The following is a 17,423-nucleotide window of genomic DNA, read 5'->3' on the forward strand; positions in this document are numbered from 1 at the left end:
TGCCTGAAGGTTAAACCAAAGTGCCTTTGTTCAGGGAAACATCCAGACCCTGTCCACCTGGGGGTGGCTGTAAGAAAGAAGAAATTAACACGTCCCCTCCCCGAGGCTGGCCGTTCCAGGTGATATATGCAAAATTTATGGCCTTTTTACTTTACTTCCTCATCTCCTCCCCCTCTCTGTGCTATACATAAAAGAAGCTGGCATCCAAACCCCCGATAAGATGGTTATTTTGAGACTTTAGTCTGCCATCTTCTCAGTCTGCCGGCCGTATTCCTTGCCTCAATACCTCGTCTCTGATTTACTGGCCCGCTGTCGTGCAGCAAGCAGAGCGAGCTTGGACTCGGTAACAAAGCCATTCAATGGCTTTGTTACCCTCCCCACCCCAAGGAATGCAGGACAAAACCAAAACTCCAGCAAGCTTCCCGGGCCCCTAAGAACTGGAACCCTCTTTGTGTACCATCCCACCAGCCACGTTCTTCATGGCTCCCTGTTCCACACACCAGCACACACTCTGCTCCCACTTCCTGAAATACCTTTCTCAGTCCCTTGTTGATCAGGTGAATCCCTACTTATCCCTCAGAACCCAAATCAAGGTTCTCTTTCCTCTCCCCACATGAACTGACAATTCTTGCCATAAATACCTCACATAAGCCTCTATTTCAATAGCTATGATTCTGCATGAAATTTATTTTCTTACACATATGATGTCCCACATAAGACATGGAAGGCAGGGGTGGTGTCTTAATTTTCTTTCTACCTGCAGAAGCTGCTATCAAAATATCTAGCACATGCTTAGTACATGACTGCAAACTGAATGAATGATGGATTAAATGAACTGAATGTTGTATTTCTAACATTACCCAAGAAGTAAGCACTACTTTCCTTCCTAGATTCAGAACCTGTTAATAACAGTAGATTTAAATGATTTTTAAAAGGGCAGTACTTTCAACAACACAGTAATAGATTTATCTATCCAATAAGATACTCTCATCAATGAATCATCTGGTAAAAAGATACCTTCTTTGGTTATAAGACTTATAAATTCTTAGCGGCATGTTGAAATATGATTTCGTCATTTTTTAAATCTATAAATATGTAGACTAGTAAGTTTAAATACCACAGCAGTTATTTCTTATTACCAACAATACACAAACTACATTACAAATATATTGTGAATTTTTAAACACATTTACACTATATATTATCTATATAGTTTCCAAAGGAATTGGGAACTTTACACACTTATATATAATATGTATTTGGGGATAAAGCACTGGTAAAAGAAGACAATTCACGTGTAACAACACAACTAGGACGTATCCTGTTGAAGCCCGTTGTTATAACAATGTGGTGAGTTTGTGTCTGAGTTAGAGAAGAGCCGCGTGACAGGCTGGGAAGCGTGGCCCTGCAGGCAAACTGCTCCCGCAGCGCGGAGAGAAGGGAAGGTGTGACGCACTGACCTTTCAGAGCCATGGCTTTCATCTCTGAAGGCTCACTCTCATTACGCTGCAACTTTCGTTTAGAAACAGATGATGATTTCCCCAGGTTGAAAAAGGAACGCCAGCTGCCCACAGGAGACTTTTTCATTTTATTCTGAGGCCTCCTCCTATGAGAGAAAATAATCTGTATAAAGATACCCAAGGGGCTACCTTTACTTATGGACAATGAATAAATGATGGAAAGAACCAAGCAGCCTGGAGAGGCCCAGCTGACACAGTAAACCTCCACCTTCCACAGAGCTCACTCCACTCAGTGCGGCTGAGCTGTGCAGCTAAATAAAGCAGGAAATGAACATTAAATCTATGAATTTTAATAGTAGTAACTAGTTTCACAAAGATAACTTTTATACAGATTTTCATATTTGGATCTAACCTCACAATCCATGAAATAAGTGAGAATAAGACATATTTGGGAACAGAAAATATTAAAACTCCAAAAATAAAACAGAGTTGAAGAAAATGATTTTAGGCGTGAGGAAAGAGAATTAAGCCAAAAAAGAAGAAAAGTATTAAGAAAAATAACTAACATATATTGAATGCCAGGCACTATGCTAACTGTATATGTAGTATCTCATTTAAGTTATATAAAACCATATGAGGTAGGTATTATTATTCTCATTTTACAACTGAGGAAATTATGACACTAAGAAGTTGAAGTGACTTCCTTAATGTTGTAAAACTAGTAAATAATGCAGTCAGAGTTGGTACCCAGGTCTTCCTGTATCCCAACATCTTGATTACTATTCTATAAAGAGGTTTTTGAGAAAATTATAGAGGTATCATGTAAATTCAAGAAACTGAAGGTAAACTTAGAATGACAAAGATGTTCTAACTTACTATCGTCAGGACATTTTAATCAAGGGAAATGAAAGGAATTTAGAGAAGTATACTAACATGCAGAAAGAAATTCTCAACTTTCATTAGTAGTATCCAAATCCACGGAGTTGAAGTTCTCACATTCCTATGTAATAGCCAAAGCAGTAACCCGAGGTCAAAATTAACTCACATACATTAGTCTGCCCACAGGAACTTAGTAAAGAAGATATAAAAACCGTGTTATTACCATTTCTGTAGAGAAACAGAGAATAGGAGCTGGAAAGGACACTGAGAGAGTGAACAGCAGCGGTTCTCAAACTTTGTCACACATCAGAACCACCTGGAAGGTCTGATAAAAGACTGACTGCGGGACCCCAGCCCAGAGTTCTGGTGCAGTGGGTCTAGGGTTGGGGCTGGCCAAGAATGATCCGCTGGTCGGGAGATGTGCTGTGAGGAGCACTGGTCTACTGTGAACTCAGTGGGAACCCATGTCACGCCATCATCCATTCACTGTTTTTTGAATAAGCTGTCGCAACGTTTATTTCTAAACAAATTTCTCAACAACATATTTCAGAGAGAAAATGACACCCTACATAGAGGAAATGTATCATTTTCCTAACAATATTCCCTGTACAGCAGACTTTCCTCTCCTTTCCAACAATGACATGATGTTGTAATGCTTTTCGAGAATCATTCACATCAGTCCCTATGAAGTAACATCCAGAGTCGAAGGAACAGGTTTTTCTGGGACTGGCACAGAATCAATATAGTAATACTAAAATGCAAAAGTAAAAGAAAAGGAAATAACAAATAGCCATGAAATGCACATTTTTGAGGAGGACTAAATGAATTTTACCTTTCAGGTGGGAACTCAATTATGGTGTGAAATTTTCCCTGAAGTGCAGCAGGTCCTTCTCCTACTTCGATATATTTGTTTTCAGTCACAACTGGAGAATTGACCTGAGCCTGTGTTCGTGCCTGGGCCTCCTCCAGTGTCAGCAGTTTGGTGGACGGAGATGAAACCAGCAGGGACTTGGGTCTTGATAGAGAAGCTTTGGAAAGAAAAAAAAGCAATGAAGAGAGTCAAACTTCATGACACGGGGGGGAAAAAGATATAAATATCTGTGGGTGTATATAACAATCTGCTTATCTGTCCATCCATCTACCTCCCTTTCTGTGTTGTTTTATATTTTCTTCATTAAGTTTTTTAAATGGTAAAAGTAATAGAGCCTTATACTAAGTGAGGAATAGAAGATTACATACCAGGTTATTAAGAGTGATAGATATAAATATAAAATTCCTTAAGTAATTTCACTATTTTCTTTTCTTAAAAAATTCTAGGCAAGGCCTAGTATCATTCATGTATTTTTAGTTTTGGAAGGAATTTTACTTCTGCTGCTCTACATTACACCTTTATATACATCAATAATAGGTGACATGATACATTTTTTATGGGCCCTGAACTCAGATCATGATAGGTCTAATACTTAGTAATCACTAAAAACATACAAAATAACTGTTATATTGTGCATTTTGGGGAACAGATATAAATTAGCTGCTTTCTACTAAGACAGATTTATTAAATTGAGATAAGAAATGCAGTTTCCCAATCTGGTAGAGGTTTTAATACATGTTCCTGGTAGTGAACAACATCTGTTAGAGCCATACCTGCCCCTTCCTGAATGACCGCGCTGATCTTCCCACTGAAAAGGACGTCAACATGATTGAGGATGAACTCAACAACCACAGACTGAATTCTCACTTCCATGAAAGCTGCTGTCCCACTGAAGCAGGCAGATTCTATCTGTTTTGATCTGTGGGGTAAACAACATTACCATCACAGGGTCCCCAAAATAGCAGTCTTAAAGAGCATTATTTTTTGCTTTATGTGTAAATCACAGACAAACCAGAGGAAGAAAGCATACTTTTACAGTGCCTTGGCTAAACTCTGATTGCCTGTTTTAGGAAGATGCTCATAAAAACAACATATTAGTTTTACTTTTAAAAATTATCCTTGGACTTCCTTGGTGGCACAGTGGTTAAGAATCCGCCTGGCAATGTAGGGGACATGGGTTCAAGCCCTGGTCCAGGAAGATTCCACATGCCGCGGAGCAACAAAGCCCACGTGCCACAACTACTGAGCCTGCACTCTAGAGCCCTCGAGCCACAACTACTGAGCCCACACGCCTAGAGCCCGTGCTCCACAACAAGAGAAGCCACCGCAATTAGAAGCCTGCGCACCGCAACCAAGAGTAGCCCCCCGCTGGCCGCAACTAGAGAAAGCCCACGCGCAGCAACAAAGACCCAACGCAGCCAAAAATAAATAAAATTAATTAATTAAAAAAATTATCCTTAAGGAACACTGATGAATTACTTTTATTTAAAGTCACTCTGCTTCTACTTCAGGTCATAAGTCAAATGCAACTTACCTTAGCAGGTTTGGAGCCCAAACAATTGCTAGGTTTTTTGCATGCATATTTGTGATGGAACAATAGTCAGCTAGAAGAGACAAGTGTCTCATTAGGAACTCCAGCGTTCTGGAAAATGAAACACAACATATTAACAAAAAGAAACACCATGTATCAGTATACAGCATAAAAGATCCACTAATTAACTTGTAAGTTTTCAATGGCAAAATGGAAAAAGAAACCATACAAACCCCAGCAAATTTTTTTGCTGCCTATTAGGTTTGAATATTATTACTACTACAGAGCTGTCAGAATATTATGGATTCTACATTTTATATATGATAATTACATCTACAGAATACTAAGAAAAAAAGTCTAAGGCAGATACAGTAAGAAATGAAAGTTTCTGAGAGAACTGGCTCAGAAAACGAAACAGCCTTAGTTTTAAAGAAATCTTTAGGAATATTTGCTCCTGCCTGTTAGAAATTTAGTTTCAGGGACACCAGTGAAGTGAGTCCTCCACAAAATGTAGTTTCTAGACAAATACTATCAAGAAGTTATGCTATTCTACTTGCAGCAGACACACTAACAGGAAGGAATTTAAACTTTTCCTCTGTAAAAGAAAACATTTCACAAGTCTAAAAAGAGTTAAAAGAAAAATCCCAGTAGGTACCAAGAGGGAAAATATTTGAACAAATGACATGCTCTTGGAACAGAAAGCCTACTTCAAATCCTAGTATCCTGGTTTATCTTATACATTCTAAGTGTGATTTATTTAAATAATTTTTTATAGAGAGAGAGATTAAACAGTAGGGTAGAGTATTTTGGGAAATAAACCATGATCAGCTTAAATGTAAGTCAAGTCAGATAAACACAGAGGTATATTACCTATCAGCTTAAAAACTATTAAAGACAACGAACAGGAGACAGAAGGTTAAGACTATTATTTGAAACAGAAATTAAATTGTGGTCAACATATAAGGCTTCAAGATTCAGATGAGCCTGACATGAATTTGAGAAAAGGAAGATAACAGCTCAAGGCACTGTTCAAGAAACCTCTACAGGGAATCTCACCAGATTCTCACAACAGACCCCACAAGCACAGTGTTACCATCCCCCATTTTATGGGTGAGAGAGCCAATGTTGGCCCAGGTTACAGAGACAAGCGGTGCTGGAATCAAATCCAGGTCAGCTTGGCTCCAAAGTCTGTGCTCGTCAACAGCACTGAGTATCTACTCTAGCTGGCCAAAAAAAAGGGGTAATTTTTGGTCCCTCTTCTGTACAAGTTAAATAAGGAAAGACACACAGACAGAAGTGAGGCTGGCCTGGAGACAATGTAGAGACAGGAAGCTTGAGAAATGTATTTAGAACACAATGTAAAATTTTATTGCTTGGAGTCAGCGGAGTAGAAGAAGGAATGTAAAGATTAAAGCACTTCAGAAATGTATTTTAAAAGAAATGCAAGTTAAAACAAAAGACACCATTTTATTCACACACCTAATTGTAAAGATTTACATCTAACTGTAAATCTTTACATCTAATTGTAAAGATTTTTTAAAACCTAAGGGGAAATTTTAGTCAGAGTGCCATGAAATGAGCATTTCATATTTAGCAGAGTATAAACTGCATATACCTTTATGGAATACAAGCTGAAAACTGCTTTATGCTGGGAAGAAACTTTTAAGATCTTTTGATTTCCAAGAATTCCCAGATTTTTATCCAAAAAAAATAACCTTGATTCCCCCAAAGATTCAGGTAAATGGATTGGTCCTCATAGCAGTGTTCAAAATTGGAGAAAAACCCCCACCATACAAACAGATTAAATAGGCAAATTAGGAGAAAGGTTTATATAACATATGGCTCATTCACATGAAAGAACACTATTAAGAATCATGTTTTTCAAGAACAATTAAGGAATTAGAAAATGTGAATGTTAAAATCTTAGAAAGTCTGAATCATAAGAGATATATGAAGTACAAGACACACAGATTACATAGAAGAAACCAGAATATAAAAACACGTTACATAGGAGATAGATGCCAAGGAGGAAATATGTATACAGTGAGTAATATGTATGAAACAGGTGGGCATACACGGTAGGTAATCTAATGCACATCAGGAGAAAAGAGGATAATATTAGGATATATGTATTCCATATACATAGACATATATCAGCAATCTATAAAATCTGTAAAAATGCATATGCAATATATGCATATATTGCATATTGAATATGCAATATATATATGCATATTGCATATGCAATATATAACTGCACATTTACTATGTGCAAGGTTTCTATTCTGAGAATACAGTGATAAGACAGGATTCGTGACCTCAGGGAGCTTAAACTTTAGAGGGGTTATATCTAGAATAGAATCTAGAAAATATTCTATTGAAAATAGAATATTTTCAATACAGTAAATATAAAAAACATATAGAAGGATATTTGTACAATATATAATATATAGCAGGAAAGGTACATAATGTTCAAGAGGGAAGATTAAATAGACAGCAAGGGAGCTATACATGTAATTTCCTGGGGAAATACCTATATATTATTAAGAAATATCTATATAATAAAGAAGAATATATACTTTGGTAGAAGAAATATAAATAACAGTAGAGTAGATAAGCATAATATAGTAAAAAAGTTATATGTATCAATATAGTAGGAAATATATATGTATGTGTGTGAGCATATTTTTATATATACATTCACACACATTTTTATGTTTCTGTGTACGTGTGTTTGTAGAGATAAAATACACAACAAAGTAAAAACATAAAGATACACAGTAGACAATAACAATGATAATAATAATGGTTATTAACTCATATAAATAGTAATTATTTAACAGGCCTTGTTCTGAGTGCTTTCCTTTTAATATTTGTAACAATCCTATGAGAAAAGTACTATTATCTCTCTCTTACAAACAAGGAAACTGAGCCCAGAGAGGCAAAGGAACTTGCCCAAGGTCACAAGGTCAGACAGCTAACACAGGCCATTGGCTCCAGAAGCCCTACACTATAATTTCTATAATATATAGAAATTATATATAATAGGTGATATAAATGTACTACACTGCAGGGAATAAATACATAAGGAATGTAAATAAAACAAATTGTACTTCACTATATGAGAAATATATACATATATATGTATATAATATACATATGTATATATACATATAATATATACATACATACTCTTTCTCTCTATAAAATACACACATATATACTCTCTCTCTGTACGATATATGATAGGGTTTCTTCCTACTCTTCTTAATGATGTTCTCTTAATTCACCCACAAGATTAACCAATAACACTCTCAATTCCCTCTGTAAAACGTACTGATGATTAATGTCCAAGACACAATAAGTTTCTTTGGCTAACATACTGAATACTTTGACTAATATCATTTGAACTATAAGCTTACCTAAAGCCAATGTTAAGTATTTCTATGACTGTTTATGCAAGGTTATTTTAATTCATAGTTAAGTTAAATGCCATCAACACTTATAAAACAAAATTTTAGAAAGATTTCTATGAAACCTCAGTGGAATGCTCTGCCAAGTCTTGATAAAGATGAGCCGCCAAATGAGGAAGAAACAAGTACCGTGATGAGCAGAGGACAATTTAAAACAAAACAAAACCTGTAATTATCAATAATATTCTCACAGAGAGAAGAGATATATCCATGAAATAAGAAGAGAATAGGATGCTATAAAAGAGAAACAAGAAAGAGAGGGAGGAAGGGAAGGCAGGCAGTTAGTTCTCAGAAGTAATTTTTTTTTTAATCATGAGATGGACTGGAGGAAACCCATATGTGGAAACTGACAAAGAGAAGGTGAGAAACTAAAAGAGTTAGTTCAAGAGTTAAAACAATTCCAGAAAGAGAATAAAGAAAAGGGATGAGGTTTACATTGCAATGAGAACCATCAAGGAAATAATATAAGAAAATTTCTCAGAAGTTTCCAAAAAAGCCCAGTGAGTGCCCAGAGCAAAGAATGTAAAAGAACCCACTCCAAGATGAGTCACTAAGGAAATGGAGCACTAGGTATGTTCTAAATTTAAAGACATCCAGAAAGGATATACACAATACAAAATAGATCATATAAAAAAGTAGCACTCTCGTATCAGACTTTGCTGCAGCATTTTTGCTTAGATGCCAATAGTGCAATACCATCAAAATTATGGGAAAATATTATTTACAGACTAAAATTCTATAGCCAACTATCAGTCAAATATCGAGGAGAATAAAAGCATTTTCATATCAAAGTCTCAAAACATTTACCTCCCATACACCTTTTCTCACAGAGCTACTGAAGATGTACACTAGGAAAGCAGGGAGTAAAACATGGAAGGTGACAGCCAGAGATCGAGAAGAGAAGGGATCTAACTCATGAGGAAAGTGATGGAGGGAATTTCCAGGAGGAAGGTGAAGGGCTGGAGCTGCGTGGAGATCCAGAGACCAATCAACCCGGACAGAGCAGTGGGACGCAAGGCACCAGGAGGGGTGTTTTCATGGGGAAAAACTTCTTTTAAAAGGTTGCTTGATATGTTTAAATACAACTAAGAGAACATCCACAGTTCTGTGAGAGAGACAGGGGACAGACTAGCAATAAACAGATACTCAGCAAACCAAAAACAGGCCATCACTCCAAGAAAACACACAGTTATCCCAAAAGGGAAATAAAATCCTAGTATACTATTAGATGCAGCTGTGAATAACAGTTAAGTAGTTACAACAACGTAGAAAATAAACTCTGGCTGCACACCAAATGCTGATACAACCAGACTAGGAAGAGGAAAGAAGGGGGCCGTGTGTTTGTGTGCTATTGGGGATGGGGAGTTACAGCTACACCCTCATTTACCACAAAATGAAGGCAAATAATTATACCTAAAAATGAAAAATCAGGAAATAAAAACATAAGCATGCTATTTAGAAACAGGGGAGTAAACTCTAGAAGTAAGAGTTGAGAATAATAACTTCTGGGTAAGAGAAATTAGAATGGGGAGAGGAGACTGCCTCTTATTTATTTATTTATTTATTTATTTAATTTATTTTTGGCTGCATTGGGTTTTCGTTGCTGTGCGTGGGCCTTCTCTAGTTGCGGCGAGCAGGAGCTACTCTTTGTCGCAGTGCGCGGGCTCCTCATTGCAGTGGCTTCTCTTGTTGTGGAGCATGGGCTCTACGTGTGCAGGCTTCAGTAGTTGTGGCATGAGGGCTCAGTAGTTGTAGCTTGCGGGCTCTAGAGTGCAGGCTCAGTAGTTGTGGTGCACGGGCTTAGTTGCTCCGTGGCATGTGGGATCTTCCCGGACCAGGGCTCGAACCTGTGTCCCCTGCATTGGCAGGGGGGGTTTTTACACCCGCATCATCAGGAAAGCCCCAGGACTGCTGGTTTTTTGCTGTCAGCTTTGCATAAGCGTTTGACTTTTTAAAACTATGTACATAAGTTATATTGACCATTTTAATTTAGAGAGAAAAGATATTCACGTAGTACCTCATGTAAAACTATAAAGAAGCCTTGGCTTAAATCTAATCATCTGTCTTTCTACGCTTTATACTAAAAGAAATATTAAAGGCCAGACTCATTCACACATTTGATCTCATTACATTAAAAGGCATCCTCTTCAGAAGGCATTGTTAGTATTGTTAGTATTTTCACATATATGGAGATTGATGCTTGGAGAGGTCACACAGCTAGTAAGTGATGAAGCTGGAAAATTCAAACTTGGGTCTATCTACCGAAGCCAATATTCTCAACCTATTGTGCTAGGTTTCTTTTTCTGGTAAATTAAAATAAAAATATTTTTTAATAACTGTGTGTTGATCAGATTTGTCTTCTCAACCTTCTTTTTCAGGGCTAAACACCTAAATTTCTTAAGCTTACTTCACAAAATTTCTTTTGAGGTTTTTTTTCACTCTTCAGTGGGTCCTTAAGACCCCCTCAAAGTTCTCACATTCCTCCTAAGACAGGCCACAGTAACAGGACAAGCCAATGCTGAGTTACCTCCTGACCCGACTGCCAGGCATTTACAGCTACAGAGTTGACTAAAAATGGTGTTGATTTTTAATGTTGACTGAAAATTTTCATGTTGATTTAGTGCCAAATTTAGTGCCAATTTAAAAAATATATATATGAACAATGTCATTTTGAAAAGATCAGCACTAAATTACTTAATTTGTGAATTTAAAAAAATCTGAATTTAATTTCTTGTCAATAACTGAAATTTTAGAATTTTATCTTTTTGCTTCTTTGTACACTATAATCAATCCATAATTTATGCCATTTTCTTTCTCTCACTAAACGGCAGTCATCCTCCATTTTATTCTGTCTTCTCAGACATAGCAAAAGTATTTCTGAGAGTCGAAGCTAACATACAAATTAAATTGGGTTTTAAAAAGCAGCAACAAAAGAGAGGGTTCAAAATGGTGGTGCAGGAAGATCCTGAGCTTACCTCCTTGCACGGACACACCAAAGCTATAACTAGATACCCACAGGATGACTCTCTCCACAAAAGGCCTAAAGGCTGGCAGAGCAGCTCTTCTACAGGAAGGACAAAAAAGCGGGGTGGGAAAGCCCCACTGGGATGGAGCGGAGGGGAAAGATGCAGTCGTGCCAGTTACCCCCACCCATGGCAGGTGGCCCGCAAGTGGGAGGGATATGACAAACATGGAGCTCCCTCCTCCCTGAGCTCTGACCCCACCTCTGCCAGATCTGGAAGGTGTGAGCAACCCCCTGAATGCCTTGCGTTTCTGAGCCCCAGAGCACTGAAATAATCGGACAGACAGATGTCGTCAGGCTATCACCCGCAGGGCACTGCAGAGACAACAGACTCCCCCCCCACCACCACCACCAATCTTTCAGCAGCCACTCCTTCAAAACTGGAGGAGAAACAAACACAGAGGGTCAGGCAAAACAAAGGGAAAAAGGATTATATTCCAAATAAAAGAGTAAGACAAAACCTCAGAAAAAGATGCTAATGAAACAGAGATAAAGAGTTCAAAGTAATGGTCATAAAGATGTTCATTAAACTTGAAAAAAGAATGGATGAACAGAGAGATCTTCAACAAAGAGAAAAATACAAGAAAGTTCCAAACAGAAGTTACAGAGCTGAAAAATAAAATAATCTAACTAAAAAATATACTAGAGGGATTCAAGAGCAGACTGGATGAAGCAGAAGGATGGATTAGCGAGCTAGAAGACAAAGCAATGGAAATCACCCATATAAAACAGCAAAAAGAAAAAGGAATTTAAGAAAGTGAAGATTCCTTAAGGGTCATCTTCTGGGTAAACAAGTAAACAGGCACCCAGCACTGTGTCAATATTTTGGATTTATTTTGGATTTAAGCAAAGCAATTCACAAATTATTCACACCTGTGCTCATACACCCACTACCTTCAGCAATTCCTCAGTGTCTCAAAAAACAAACGAACAAACAGACCCAGTCAACCACCCATTTGTTCATTCACTCATACATTTGTTAAGTGCCTACTGGATGCCAAGCACTGTGCCAGACCCTGAGAATACAAAGACAAATAAATACAAATGTATGGAAAAAAAGAAGTTTAAATAGTTAGAACTCCAAGTAAATTTAAACAGAAACCCCAGAACCCACTTTTACACAATTGACTTCTACTTTGGGCTGGTATTTTTACATGTGGTTTACCTGTAGTGTGGAGGGGGGAGCTGCTGGATGACATCATGAATTTTTATCAGCCTTTCTTCATCTGTTGCTGCTGAAACAGCATCCTAGAACAACCATAATGCAAAATAAACTATTAGGCTTTGTTGGTAAAATTGAAAGTTCTTCATTTACAATTCAGTTTCACTTTGAGATTAATTGACCTTACTCTTTGATGCTGAACTATGAGGAAAAACAATGCAGTATTCAAGGAAGTAAACTTTGCTTCCACACTATATGGACACTGAAACCTATTAAAAGATAATATTTTTAAAACTTTATGATAACCAATATCGAGGGTTATAAGATTAGTGGCTCAAAGTCAGAAACCAAAAAGAGCGAAAATGTGAAAACAGTGAAGACTGTGGACCAGCTAGCAGTACAGTGTTTTTATTTTCGTTAAAGGACCCCTCTTCCTCATACAACTATCTCATATGACCAAACCAATCTTCACACGTTTTGAACAAAACCACAGCAAAATTCCAAACAGAACTTGACCTAAAAGTGACTTGTACTCACAGAAAACTTCTCATACAGCTGGTAGGTGAGCAAAGGGTTTGGGAGCTCTCGGAAATACAGCTTACACAGGGAGCCCACGGAATGGATGTCTTGAACATAGGGTTCTTTTGTCAGGTCGGGAACATGTTCAGAGTCAAATTCATGGCTAAAAAGATAGATGAGAGACAACAAAACTATTTTTTTGAAAGAAAAGCAAATATGACTTTAAAACAGAAAGGAAAGGTCCAAAGTATTAACCTCTACCTCAGTGAGTTAATAGTTTCTTCAAATGACTACATTTCATAGAAGTTATATTTGGACTTCAGTAGTAATCAAATGTCTGATCATGAAACAAGTGTTTTTCTAAATGGAAATTAAGGGAATAGCTTTAATATTAAAATGGACAGAAATCTCTGAAATGTGTGTGAAAGAGCAGCTCTTACCACAGAGATCTGAAAACAGGACTTCTAATTCCTAATGGTTTAAATACCCAATGTTTTGGCAATTCTGAAAACTAGAGTTGAATGGCAGCTGGTCCATGTATGACTATGTGCAGAAATTCCTCAGGTATCAGAAGTACAGTTCAGGAATGCTTTATGGATGAGGGATAAGGAAGCCAGAAACAATATAAAGCAATTCCCAGCCAACACCAAATTTTAAAAGAAAGCAAAATCTGCAGCATTAAAGCGAGTGAAATAAAAATTGTGCTCAGAACACTAAGGCAGATTAGGCTCACTCTGAGGAGGTTAACTAATATTAATCTACAGACATGAGACCACTTATGAACCTAGAGGATTAATGTATGTGGACAATCTGAATACGAGATTTGCTGCGTCCGAAACTAAAGCCTGAAAGCTTTTTCAGTAAAAGAATCAATTTGAGGAGGCGGAGTCAAGATGGCGGTGTGGGAAGACGCAGAGTTAGCATCTCCCCACGACTAGGGCACCTGCCGGCTGCCGGTGGGGGGCTCTGACCCCAAGGAGACAGGAGGAACCCCCAAGTGAACGAGTAGGACGCAGGGGGACTGAGTGGGGAGGAGAAGTAGAGGCCAGACAGGATCGGCGCCCCCGAGGGCGGGGAGATCAGCGGAGGCAGGCGGGAGGGAGCCTCCCAGACTGGAAGAGCAGGAGAGGAGAGGAGCGCAACTGCCTCGCCCACCAACGGCCCCGCCCCCACAGCCCCCAGGGCCTCTTCCAGCCCTCTGGGTCCTAAACATAGGCCCCGCCCACCACCCAAACCTCGCCCTTCCTTAGGCCCTGTCCTCCACAGCCAAGGCCTTTTCTCCCTTTTAAACAAATTTTTTTCCTTTTCCCTCCTCCTCTTTTTTCACTATTGTGGTACTGAGGTATCTTCCGGATGTTGATTCATCTATATTTTTATTTTTATATCCTTTCTAACATATCTGTTAGTTTCCTAATTTTATTTTTTCCTTTGTTATTCTTTTTTTTTTTTTTTTTTTTTTTTTTTTTTTGCCGCCCCACGTGGCTTGTGGGATCTTGGTTCACGAGCCAGGGGTTGGGCCAAAGCTCCTGTGGTGGCAGCTCTGAGTCTGAACCACTGGACTAACACAGGACCTCAGACCCCAGGGAATATTCATCGGAGTGAGGTTTCATGGAGTTCCTCACCTCAGGACCAAGACCCAGCTCTACCCAACAGCCTACAACCTGCAGCTGTACCCAACAGCCTACAAACTCCCATGTTGGAAGCCTCAGGCCAAACAACCAGTAAGGGAGAAATACAATCCCACTCATAAAATAATTTTTTTTTAAAAATGAGAACGCAAAAAAATACATCACAGATGAAGGAGCAAGGTAAAAACCTACAAGACCAAATAAATGAAGAGGAAATAGGCAATCTACCTGAAAAAGAATTCAGAATAATGATAGTAAAGATGATCCAGAATCTTGGAAATAGAATGGAGGCACGGATGGAGAAAATACAAGAAATGTTTAACAAAGATCTAGAAGAACTAAAGAACAAACAAACAGAGATGAACAACACAATAACAAATGAAAAATACACTAGAAGGAATCAATAACAGAATAACTGAGGTAGAAGAACGAATAAGTGAGCTGGAAGACAGAACAGTGGAAATTACTGCCGAGGAGCAGAATAAAGAAAAAAGAATGAAAAGAACTGAAGACAATCTCAATAGACCTCTGAGACAACACTAAACACACCAACATTCGAATTACAGGGGTCCCAGAAGAAAAGGAGAAAAACAAAGGGTCTGAGAAAATATTTGAAGAGATTACAGTTGAAAACTTCCCTAACATGGGAAAGGAAATAGTCACCCAAGTCCAGGAAGCACGGAGAGTCCCATACAGGATAAACCCTAGGAAAAACACACCAAGACACATCTTAATCAAACTAACAAAAATGAAATTCAAAGAAAAAATATTAAAAGCAGCAAAGGAAAAACAAAAAATAACATACGAAGGAACCCCCATAAGGTTATAAGCTGATTTTTCAGCAGAAACCCTGCAAGCCAGAAGGGAGTGGCAGGATATACTTAAAGTGATGAAAGAGAAAAACCTACAACCAAGATTACTCTACCCAGCAAGGATCTCATTCAGATTCGATGGAGAAGTCAAAAGCTTTTCAAACAAGCAAAAGCTAAGAGAATTCACACCACCAAACCAGCTTTACAACAAATGCTAAAGAAACTACTCTAGGTGGGAAACAAAAGAGAAGAAAAAGACCCACAAAACAAACCCAAAACAATTAAGAAAATGGTAACAGGAACATACATAATGAAAATAACCTTGAATGTAAATAGGTTAAAGGCCCCAACCCAAAGACACAGACTGGCTGAATGGATACAAAAACAAAACTCATACATATGCTGTCTACAAGAGACCCACTTCAGACCTAGGGACACATACAGACTGAAAATGAAGGGATGGAAAAAGATATTCCATGCAAACGGAAATCAAAAGAAAGATGGAGTAGCAACATTTCTATCAGATAAAATAGACTTTAAAATAAAGACTGTTACAAGATATAAGGAAGGACAATACATAATGATCAAAGGATCAATCCAAGAAGAAGATATAACAATTATAAATGTTTATGCACCCAACATAGGAGCACCTCAATACATAAGGCAAATGCTAACAACCACGAAAGGAGAAATCGATAGTAACACAATAATAGTAGGGGACTTTAACACACCACTTACACCAATAGACAGATCATCCAAACAGAAAATAAATAAGGAAACACAAGCTTTAAATGACACACTAGATCAGAGAGATTTAACTGATATTTATAGAACATTCCATCCAAAAGTGGCAGAATACACTTTCTTCTCCAGTGCACACAGAACATTCTCCAGGATAGATCACATCTTGGGTCACAAATGAAGCCTCGGAGAATTTAAGAAAACTGAAATCATATCAAGCATCTTTTCTGACCACAGCGCTATGAGATCGGAAATCAATACAGGAAAAAAACTGTAAAACACACAAATACATGGAGGCTAAACACTGTGCTACTAAATAACCAAGAGATCACTGAAGAAATCACAGAAGAAATAAAAAAATACATAGAAACAAATGACAACAAAAACATGCCAACCCAAAACCTATGGGACACAGCGAAAGCAGTTCTAAGAGGGAAGTTTATACTCAATCTCAGCTCAAGAAACAAGAAAAATCTCAAATAAACAATCTAACCCTGCACTTAAAACAACTAGAGAAACAAGAACAAGAAAACCCAAAGTCAGTAGAAGGAAAGAAATCAACAAGATCAGAGCAGAAATAAATGAAAGAGAAATGAAAAAACAACAGCAAAGATCAATGAAACTAAAAGCTGAGGGCTTCACTGGTGGCGCAGTGGTTGAGAGTCCGCCTGCCGATGCAGGGGACATGGGTTCGTGCCCCAGTCCGGGAAGATTCCACATGCCGCGGAGCGGCTGGGCCCGTGAGCCATGGCTGCTGAGCCTGTGCGTCCGGAGCCTGTGCTCCGCAGTGGGAGAGGCCACAACAGTGAGAGGCACGTGTACCGCAAAAACAAACAAACAAACAAAAAAAAAAAACTAAAAGCTGGTTCTTTAAGAAGATAAACAAAATTGATAAACCCTTAGCCTGACTCATCAATAAAAAAAGGAAGAGGAGGCAAAACAATAAAATTAGAAATGAAAAAGGAGAAATCACAACTGACACAGCAGAAATACAAAGGATTATAAGAGAATACTACAAACAACTGCATGCCAATAAAAAGGACAACCACAAAGAAATGGACAAATTCTTGGAAAGGTACAATTTTCGAAGACTGAACCAGGAAGATTTAGAATATATAAACAGACCTATCAAAAATAATGAAATTGAAAGCATAATTAAAAATCTTCCAACAGGGCTTCCCTGGTGGCGCAGTGGTTGAGAGTCCGCCTGCCGATGCAGGGGATGCGGGTTCGTGCCCCGGTCTGGGAGGATCCCACGTGCCGCGGAGCGGCTGGGCCCGTGAGCCATGGCCGCTGGGCCTGCGCGTCCGGAGCCTGTGCTCCGC

At 38.4% G+C, this 17,423-nt stretch overlaps 1 protein-coding gene across 1 annotated transcript in view; it reads right to left on the reverse strand.

Annotated features, from left to right (window-relative positions):
- The window catches only part of ARHGAP32 (Rho GTPase activating protein 32), an 82,925-nt gene that overhangs the window by 10,712 nt on the left and 54,790 nt on the right, over positions 1-17,423 (reverse strand). Inside the window, exons 8-13 of the mRNA XM_007463637.1 lie at positions 12,936-13,080; positions 12,402-12,484; positions 4,745-4,852; positions 3,984-4,129; positions 3,172-3,367; positions 1,461-1,606 (exon numbers count right to left, since the gene is read on the reverse strand). Coding sequence (XP_007463699.1) covers positions 1,461-1,606; positions 3,172-3,367; positions 3,984-4,129; positions 4,745-4,852; positions 12,402-12,484; positions 12,936-13,080 — 824 coding nt within the window. The remainder of the gene's footprint in view (positions 1-1,460; positions 1,607-3,171; positions 3,368-3,983; positions 4,130-4,744; positions 4,853-12,401; positions 12,485-12,935; positions 13,081-17,423) is intronic.

The sequence above is a fragment of the Lipotes vexillifer genome, unplaced genomic scaffold, assembly GCF_000442215.2.
Source record: "Lipotes vexillifer unplaced genomic scaffold, Lipotes_vexillifer_v1.1 scaffold442, whole genome shotgun sequence".
Classification (NCBI taxonomy): domain Eukaryota; kingdom Metazoa; phylum Chordata; class Mammalia; order Artiodactyla; family Lipotidae; genus Lipotes; species Lipotes vexillifer.